The sequence below is a fragment of the Prosopis cineraria genome, unplaced genomic scaffold (assembly GCF_029017545.1).
Source record: "Prosopis cineraria cultivar Desert tree isolate PC_DT_omini unplaced genomic scaffold, ASM2901754v1 PC8, whole genome shotgun sequence".
NCBI classification, from domain to species: domain Eukaryota; kingdom Viridiplantae; phylum Streptophyta; class Magnoliopsida; order Fabales; family Fabaceae; genus Prosopis; species Prosopis cineraria.
In genome coordinates this window covers 3720026-3730041 of record NW_026555339.1, presented here as the reverse complement: position 1 = coordinate 3730041, position 10016 = coordinate 3720026, and the positions used below count along the sequence as shown (strand labels likewise).

The 10016-nt window shown below is 29.7% G+C and overlaps 1 protein-coding gene across 1 annotated transcript; it reads right to left on the bottom strand.

Moving 5' to 3' along the window:
• Positions 1–401: 401 nt before the first annotated feature.
• LOC129318863 (uncharacterized) lies at positions 402–1291 on the bottom strand. The gene has a single exon (XM_054963837.1). It carries the CDS (start codon positions 1190–1192, stop codon positions 584–586), a length of 609 nt encoding a protein of 202 aa, XP_054819812.1. The 5' UTR covers positions 1193–1291; the 3' UTR covers positions 402–583.
• Between the last annotated feature and the right edge of the window lie 8725 nt (positions 1292–10016).

Below are 10016 nucleotides of genomic sequence, written 5' to 3'. Positions count from 1 at the left end.
AAATCAAGCAATAGTAAATAAAATATCTGACAAAGAGAAAACGCTGCTAATGACCGCGAGTAAGTATGTCTTTAGAAGTTCCTAGAATATATCGTTCCTTCCCTCATAGCTCTAGGAAAAAACTTTGTTAAAGTCCACAAGCAAAGTTCAACGACAAGTTTAATAATTCTAAAGCAGCAATGCATATGAGAAGTTCCTCTGGTGGACCTTTCCTTGGGGTCCAGCATGAAAAGGGGACAGAAGAACCAAAAGCAGATATGAAGATAAAGGAATATCCGAGTTTCCAGGATCTTATTAGGGAACAGAAAATATATGACAACACTAGTATCCATCTAGTTTCGACTTCAATTATCATCAGTAAACTCGCATGTGTGTGTGCGCGCGCATATGGATATAAAGAAAGAAAGAAGCACAAGTTAGTAATACATATCGAGCTGGTGTCAAACAAAAGAGGCAAATATGCAATTGAAAACACCGATAGAGGCCAAAAGTTTGCCCATTTTCAATTCACCTACGATTACAAGGAACCCATAATTAGGTTCACAAACTACAATCACCAAAGCACATGACTGTTATCCTCAATTCATACCGATTCCTGGGCTGGTGCAGGCGCAGATTCAAACGCCGGAATCTTCATGAACCCCGTTTTCCTAGGGCTATCGATTTCTTTCTCTTGATCGACATAATCATCGTAAGAATCGCCATAATCATAGCGGTCAGATAACACAGACCATATTAAGTACAAACCAACAGCCGTGAGAGCCCCACCTGCGGCGCCGAAGAGTAGCGCCAGAACAACGCTCATAATGTCCTGAGTTCGATCACGGAACGAGCTGAAATTATGGGACAAGAATCCAAATGGGGCTCGTATCTGCGACGCCCGTAGCTCAATTTCAGCCTCATGCTCCTCCTCCTCAAGGGGATAGCCAGTGAGGACGCCGTCAAAGAAGATCTCGGCAGGATAAGAAAGATTGTCATAGTTATTGTCGTTATTGCCAGCGACGTCGTGGGGGACAAGGGATCTGAACTCTTCGAAGGCAGTGAGGGTTGCGGCGGAGGACTGGGGCCTAAAGGAGAAGGAGTAGGAGGAGATGAAGAAGGTTCTGCAGGGCCTCGCGGTGGTGGACATGGTGAGTGCGAGAAACCCTAGGAGCACGGCGATCAGACGCGAAGCCGTTGTTGAAGAAGCCATGACCCACGAAGGTAACAGATAGGAAGAGATAATAGGGAAGAAAGCACAGATTGTAGATCACTGGCGAAGTCAATGCCAGGATTTGAACTTCTCTCCTTCTCTGTCCAATCCATGAATCCACCGTGGCAAGTTTTAAAACGATTGGACTTGACACGATACGGAATACGCTTGCCAGACTGTCCAAGTTTTATCCATCGGATCCGGTTTCGGTCCTCAGCAGGTACTCATCATCCAAAAAATTCGAGCCATCCAGATTTTTTAAATTTCAATTTTAATTTTATATTTTTAAAAAATAAAATTTATAAATTTATTTTATAAATATATTCATTATCAATTTAAATAGTACTGATTTAATTTAAATAATTTAATTTAATTATATAATTTTTATAAATTAAATATCTAGATATATTTTAGACAGTCTAAATTTAATATTAAATTTTTATCTGCAAAATTTATATTTAAATTTTTTATTTTATTTTTATTTTATATTTATTAAAATAAAAAATTATTAAAAAATTTAATATTAAATTTGTTTTGTTTAGAGTATATCTAGATAATTATCTTATAAAAATTATAATATTAAATTGAACTATTTAAAGTCTCATATTAAATTAATACTATTTAAATTGATGATAAATATATTCAATTTTTTTAATAAAATATAAAATTAAAATTAAAAAAATTTGAATCTTCAGATTTTCTTGGATGATGAGCATCACAGTGCTCCTCAGCTGAGCACTGAAACCGAATCTATTATCCATCCATTTTTGTGTTTCTTGTCTTCTACTTTTATGTTAGGAAAAAAAAAAACAATTGTATACTTTTTACTCTAACTCAACAAAACGTTGTATTTACTATTTTATCCTTGCATCTTCCTTGTAATTCTTTTTCTTCGGCTTTAAGCCTGCTGATTCATAGAAGCACCCAGCGTTGAGAATTTGAATCAACCCCAATCATACGGATTGGCTCACAAGTGCTTGGAGAAATATAGGTTGGGTTATGTTTAATTTATTTTTATATAAATTTAAAAAACTCCATCCCAATTCAATTCTTGAGAGATAGTGGGCTAAATGGATTAACTCATAAACTCTTTTTTTTTCAATTTATTTTTTTCATTAATTTTAAAAAGTATACCTAAATGATGAGTTTCAATTAGATATTCATTTATGATTTATTTTAAATACATCAAAATATTAATTTATAATAATTGTATAAAATATATGAATTGATGTGACTAAATATGTTATACTTCATATGGTTAGTACCCACAAAATTTCCCCCCTTTTTCCTTGTTATTTTTAAAAAAATAATATATAGGTTAAATTTACTAATTCTAATCCATCTGGATTAACTCATATAATTCATAAGTTATATAATACGAGTGAGAAAAAATGATCTTTATTTGGATTAATTTTTTTTAATCCAACCTAACCCATATAATTAGTTATTCAGATCAGCTTATATAACTTAACCTATATTTTCAATGTTGGAAGCACACATAGAAATCCAAGTAAAGTTAAAAAAAATGTCTGCATCTTAGAATTGTGGATCGTATAAAATTGTAGTGTTAAATTTTTATGATAAGTATGACAAGCAAATCAATTAATCCAACCTTTATTTTTCTAAACTTTCAAGCTAAAACTTAGAAGGCGTGATCTCGCTAGAGGAGGAAAGATTTTGAAGGAATGAGAATGGGGTCAAACCCCCCGGGAGGTGTGGGAATGGTAACCTACTTTAAAAATGTAATCGATAAGACCTAAAATTTAAATGGAATCTTTGTATACACTGTGGAGGTGCTCAATGGAAGGGTCAAGTATTTAAAAAAATGCTCTTACATAATATAATACGAATATCAATTTAATTATGGTTCGATTTTGATAAATTGTTTATAAAATTAATCAAAAATAAAAGCTGAGAAGGTTTAAGATTGTGAATTTCAATAGCAAATCAATCTTTTACGATTTAACTACAATCCTTATTCTACACTCAAATGCTCATGTACAATTTTTCGAATTAATATTTATAAATAATTTTTTAAAAATTTGAAAAAAATAATTTTTATAAATTTTTATGGTTGTTAAATTGTAAAAAAAAATCATATTTTATGATTTACGTATAATTATTCTAGTTACTTACTCCATCTGTTTAAAAATGTAAAATATTTTTTAAGAAAGTAAATGTTAAAAAAGTAAGGTATTTTTAGTGTTTCAAAGTATAACCATTATATTTTTTAAAAATGCTCATAATAAATAAATCATTTTATAGGTTTTAACATAAAATAACTCTACATTTATTTTAAAGTGAAATAGTCTGTTAAATAAATTAGGTAAATGCAAAAAATAGCATTAATTTGGAGATAATTAACTACTTTATTATGAATAAAACTTGATTAAAAATGCCTAACAATTTTTAAATAAGAGAATATAATTTAGGAAAAATCAAAACTAAGGACCACAAAATAATATTAATTGCTTTGCATGAACAAATAATACTAATTTATTTTTGCAAGATTAATAGACATAAATGTAATTAAAATTTATTGTGAAAAGACAAGACTATTCCTCTCACACACAAATATTTGTTGTGATAGGGGAATTAATTTTTATTAAAATAAAAATAATACTTATTGTTTTAAAACGAGAACTTGTTTATCAGATCACAACACTTTCTTTCTACTATCAAATTAATATTTTAGAGTTGTTAATGAAAGAATTAATTATTATTAAAATAAAAATAGAACTTATTTTTTCATGAATGTAAACTTATTTACCAAATCATAATACTTGTTCATCTTTATTACCAAATTAATTTTCTAGAGTTATTAATGAGATAAGTAATTATTGTTAGAATAAAAATGAGATTTGTTTGTTTTCTGAACAGGGACTTGTTGTCAAAACAAAGTGTGTGTGTGAATAGTGATTTTGTCTCTTCACAATAAATTTAAATTACATTTAAGTTTTTTGATCCTGCAAAATAATTTTAGAATTGTTTGATCTTTATTTGCAATGAATGTTTTTCGCAGGTCCTCTATTATAATTTTCCCTATAATTTAAAGAACTTGGCTTCCCTCTTCCTTCAAAAGCCTTAACTATAGTTGAGGATAAATCTATACTATTTAGATTTATTTAGATGTTCTATATTTAATATTTTTATTTTTATTTTATTTTATTAAAATAAAAATTATATAAATTATAAAGAATTTAAAAAATCTATTTACCATTACAATCTAGATTTAGTATGAGTAGTACAAACTTAATACTAAAATATTTTAATATTAAAACTATACGGTCCAAGAGTAAATATCGATAATCAATTCATAAAAATTATAAAATTTTAATATTATATCTGAATGATATATATTAAATCTGGTTTTTGAGACCAGTGAACAGATTTATCAAACATTTTTATGATTTATAAATTTTTATTTAAATAAAATAAAATACAAATACATATAAAAAATTAAATATGAACTATCTAAGTAAATTTGGATAGTCCAAATTTACTTCGATTTAGGGGAGGCCTTAGATGAAGGAAGCCAAGTCCATAATTTATAAGGAGAATTTTGTTATACGACCCATGTAGAGAACTAATAAAAAAATCAGGACTGAACAAATCTTAAAACACATTACGGGCAAGTGAAACTGAAATGAAAATAAGTTTACAAGGCAATTAACCAAAATACCCTTTGAATAAAATAAAGAGAGAGCGTGTGCAAAAATCGACTTGGACTACCGATGCCAGAGCCAAATTCATGTGCACGAGTCCCCTCTTGTCGTTAAACATCATTTTTGATAAGTCACATAATGATTTCACTTTGATGATGCTGACGAGGTCCTATGAGTGAAGTTATTGATTAACCTTTAATTATGTCACCGATGATGCAACCGATATGCTCGATCAAAAAGAGAAGGACTTGCATTTAATTTCTGGGTTGGGTGGCCTATTGATATTGTGACTTGTGGCTTAAAGTCTGTCTCACTTCAACGCATTGTAGTAGTGCATAAATCGAGCAACCAAAACTATGGCTTATGAAGGTCGATTAGCCTATTGAGTCAGGTGAGAAATTAGTCTTCAATTGGCATGTCATAGTGTCCTTTTAATTTTCTATCAGGTGAGGAATGAGTAATCAACTTCACGTTCAGTGACAGATCCGTGAAGATTTGTCTCATACTGATGATTGCCATGGTTTATGAACAACGTGAAATTAGTTGTCAATTATGTAAATCTATTTGTAAATTTAGCGGTGTAAGGTTGTTATTGCCTTAATAATTGTTATTACTAATTTAAATTTATTCTCAGTCAAACTTATTAATTATGATATATTACTTGTCAAATTGTTACTCTTGTTAATTTTTTTGGTAGATCACTGGTATCAAGTTCTGATATAAAAATGCAAAATAGTTCATAGAAATGCAGAACGATTTTGGTTATGACTTGAAATTTTTCTTGCCATGACAATGACTTGTTTGAACGTTGATAACTTGAATATATTAACAAAAACCATACAGCACTTGTTAATTATGTTCATCTAGATTGACATGGGTTCACAGCATGGGGAATGGGTGAAATTTTTGCACATTAATAATATTAAAGTTGTCCTATCAAGAATACTTTTTTAATTCTATTTATGAGATATTTTAACATGTTTCACAATAATCAATGATAACTTTAAAGCTCACTAATTTTGTTTAGAAATTTAATAATTTCTCAACTTTATTTCTATTAAATATACATACTTTAACAATGTATTTTCTCTCTTCATCATTCAATGGAGATCAAATAAAAAAATTTATAATAAAAATTTAATAAGGTGACTTATAAATATGACAAATAAATCTTCTCTCTTTATCCTATAAATAAAACTAAATGGAATAATTGTATCTTATGTTGTCAATCCTCATGTTATGTTGTAAATATGATAATTGTAGTTATAAATTTATATCCAATGCTGATAAGGTAATTGGACTTAAAACTTTAATAAGGTGTAGGTTAGCGTGACAACTTGGTTGTCGCCCGTGAGATGAGAAGCACACTTTGTCCACTAAAGTTAAGGATTTTAGGTTAAGCATGGCTGTATAAAATTTAAACATGGCTTGGTGAGTAACTTTACAAGTAAAATATTTATTATGACTTATAATTTTCCTTACATTACTTATTAAGTTTGTAATATTACTCGTAAAAAACTTGTGCAAATTCATGCATGAATTGTTAAATGACTAACTTTACAAATAAAATATTTAATATAAATTGTAATTTTTTTATATTGCTTGTTAAGTTTGGAATGTTATTCAGTACAATATTCATCTTATGTGAATTCATCTATGACTTGTTAAATTACTAACATTACAAGTAAAATATTTAATATTACTTGTATATTTATTTATGTTTCTTATCAAGTTCATAATGTTATCTGTCAAATATTTAACTTATGTAAATTCATACATGACTTATTAAATTACTAACATTACTTGTAAAATGTCTAATATTACTTGTAAATTCTCTTATTGTATGTGTTAAATCCAAAATATTACTTGTGCAATTTCAAAACATTTGTAAATCCAAGCATGGCTTGTTAAATGACTATTTTTACAAGAAAAATATCTAATATGATTTATAATTTTTCTTTATGTTGTTTGTTAAATCCATACTATTATTTATGTAATTTAATATCTAATTTGCGTAAATCTAAACATGACTTATTAAATTACTAATTTCACAAGTAAAATATCTAATATGACTTGTAAATATTTTTGTGTCACATTAAAATGTCACTTGTGAAATATTCATCATATATAAATCCATTCATAACTTGTTAAAATTACTTACAGCACCTATAAAACATCTAAGTTTTTTGTAAATTCCCTTATATTATGTTTGGATGTATAGCGATTTTGTTTAAATTTGAGCTAAATCCATTGTTTGGAATATTAAAAATATATGGATTTGGACTTAACTCGAATCCAAATTCAAGTTTTATCTCAATCTCTCAATAATTTAAAAATCTGTTTAAATTCCTAATATTTTAAATTCTATCTCAATCTCTTTGTAATTTCACTGGCCCATTGGTGGTGATAAAAAGGACCATATTGCCACCAACGACCAAGATTGGATTGCTGCCACCGTTGACTAAGACTAAGCTGCCAGAGCCAATTGGAATCGAATGGCTGACTTTCTTTTAAACTAGACTACCAGCGTCAATCAAGACCAGACAACCAACTTTCATTGAAACCTGATTGTTAGCATTGATCATGATAGGACAAAAGACATTGATCATTATGGTGGAATCCAATCTTTTGATCTTAGTTGCAGGCTTACACTTTGGTCTCGATTAGCTTAAGTGATCTCGTCTCAGGCCATGTCAGCCGTCCGGTCCTAATCGGGCCAACGATTCGATCTCAGTGCAAGTTTGCTATCCAATCTTAGTCACTGCATGCACTTCGATCCCAGTGGGCACCGATGGACCGATCTCAGTGAATGTTAGTTGTCTAATCCTAATTGTTGCCTGCACTTCAGTCCTAGTAGGCATTGACGGTGCGATTTGGTGGAAGTTGATTATCTTGTTCCAATCGTTGCCCATGGTATGGTTCTATTAGAAGTTGGTCATTCAATTCTGATAGGCACTAGCGATTTGATCCCAGTGAAAGTCGGTCATCAAGACAACCGACTTTGACTACGATCAGATCGTCGAGATTGTCCGAGTTGCTTTTAAATTTAAATATATAAATTAAAAATTGGAATTTTATGTAAGATCTAAATAAATAATTTTAATATTATGATTTAAAATTTTTTATATCATCCAAACAAAGAATTTGAAATTTATAAATTTTAAATATGAGATTCAAATTCAAAGTCCCAACCCAAATTCATCTATCCAAACACAACCTTATAGTATTTCTTAGCTATGCCAATTAGGACTGTGCAAAAATTCTCTAGTCCTGTCTAACCTAGTCCAATCTGAGATGGTCCTAATCTTGTTTCATCCGTACAGAGACTGGTCCTTCAAGACCAAAAAGATGAAAAAGATCGAACTATTTTTTTGGATTGAACTGAACAAGAAACTAGGCATTTGAACCATTTGATCCAATCAAGCCCTATTAATTTATTTATTATAATTATAATTAATTTATTTTTGACAAATGCTTTAAGTGTAATAGATGCTAAAGAGATGATTGTATAAAAATTTATTGAGTTTGTTTATAAATTATTGTTGTAATGTAGTGTTGTTAAAGTTTGTTAAGTACTATTTTTGTTAAAATTATAAATTTAAATCACTTAGACTATAACAGAAATATTTTTTTATTGTTAAAAATTATTATGGATTTACCATCGTCGTCGTCGTCATCATCATCTTCACAAGTGTTTTTACTATCTTAATTGAGTTTATTATGTTAAATGGATTATTGCCTTTTATAGAAGAAAAAAAAGAAAAAAATAACTAATTGAGTGTTGGACTGACAGGACCAATCTGCTAATCCTATGAACTAAGTCTGGTCCTGTTAATCTTCGAGTTATCATTGAACAAGATTAGACTATAAGTTGCCTAATCTAGTCTTTTTCATGAAAGAGACTGGACTTTGGGGTAAGACGAAATCCAGTGCTGTCTTATCCTTTGTGCGGCCCTAATACTAAAACTTGATAATACTCAATAAAACTAATCAAAATAGCTAACGTAAACATAAAAAAAAGCATAAATACATTGCACTAAATAGCCGATTTAAATATACAAGGTCGTAATATCAATCCTCTAATATCCATGCATCTCCGATTACAAAAAAGATAAGATCAAAATGAAACTATTTTTTAGCCACGTCATCATTGCTTTCTTGGTGCTGTCTAATTCTTTGATGACACCTCCAATTATGCGGTTGTTTCACCTGACACCATCAAAATCCTCTTCAAAGCTCTTAAATTACCCTTTATTCTTTTTATGAAATTCTTTTATAAATTTTTTGAATCATGTTACTCGTTCTTTGTCTTTTTGTTGTGCTTTCCTCTGTTCTTCTTTCTTCTCCACCAATTTTCTTGCCCTACAAAAATTAACATCATTAAATTTGTTACGGATCAACTAAAGTTACTTGTAAATTCTCTTATACAGCTTATCAATCATCTAACTTCACTTGTTATACGTCTACAACACGACACTAACCTTTTGATAACACAAATTATAATTGTTTTTTACAACACAACTTTAATATCATAAATGTGCAGCACTTTCACTGAGCTATTTAGTGTGCAATTTTAACATTGTTGATTAGATTACATGCATAAAAAAAATGTTGACAATCATCCACGTTAAACAACCCATTTTTTTGATACATATGCCATACGCTATGAACCCATATTAATCTATTTCTATTTCAGAGTTTAGATGAAGAACGTGGAGCTTACTGTTAGAGGAGTTCAATACTTACCCCCACTGGAATAGTGAATCCGAATTGGTGTGCGGCCCAATCAATGACCTTCTTGTGAAACCATACAAAATGCTCGAAATGAATCTACACTAGCTACTTATACTGTCTATTGAAGGAGAAGGGTGTGGAATCGCATCGTTCACCATGTCGTTCTTAGCAAGAAGGTTTAAAAATGACAGTTTGTATGTGGAGCTACAGTTGAGCGCGCGCGAGTTGTCATTCAACCATCGTTTATTTGTTTATTTTGGTGATAATGACATTTTTGTGGGAATTGGGAAATGATATTTTAATTTTAACATAATAACCAAATCTTATGAGCCTATGAGGGAAGAAGTTAATGGCTCGATACTGTAAATTCTATATTTTTTATTGATTTATTGATATTTTTCCATTTTTGTAGTAATTTTTTACAT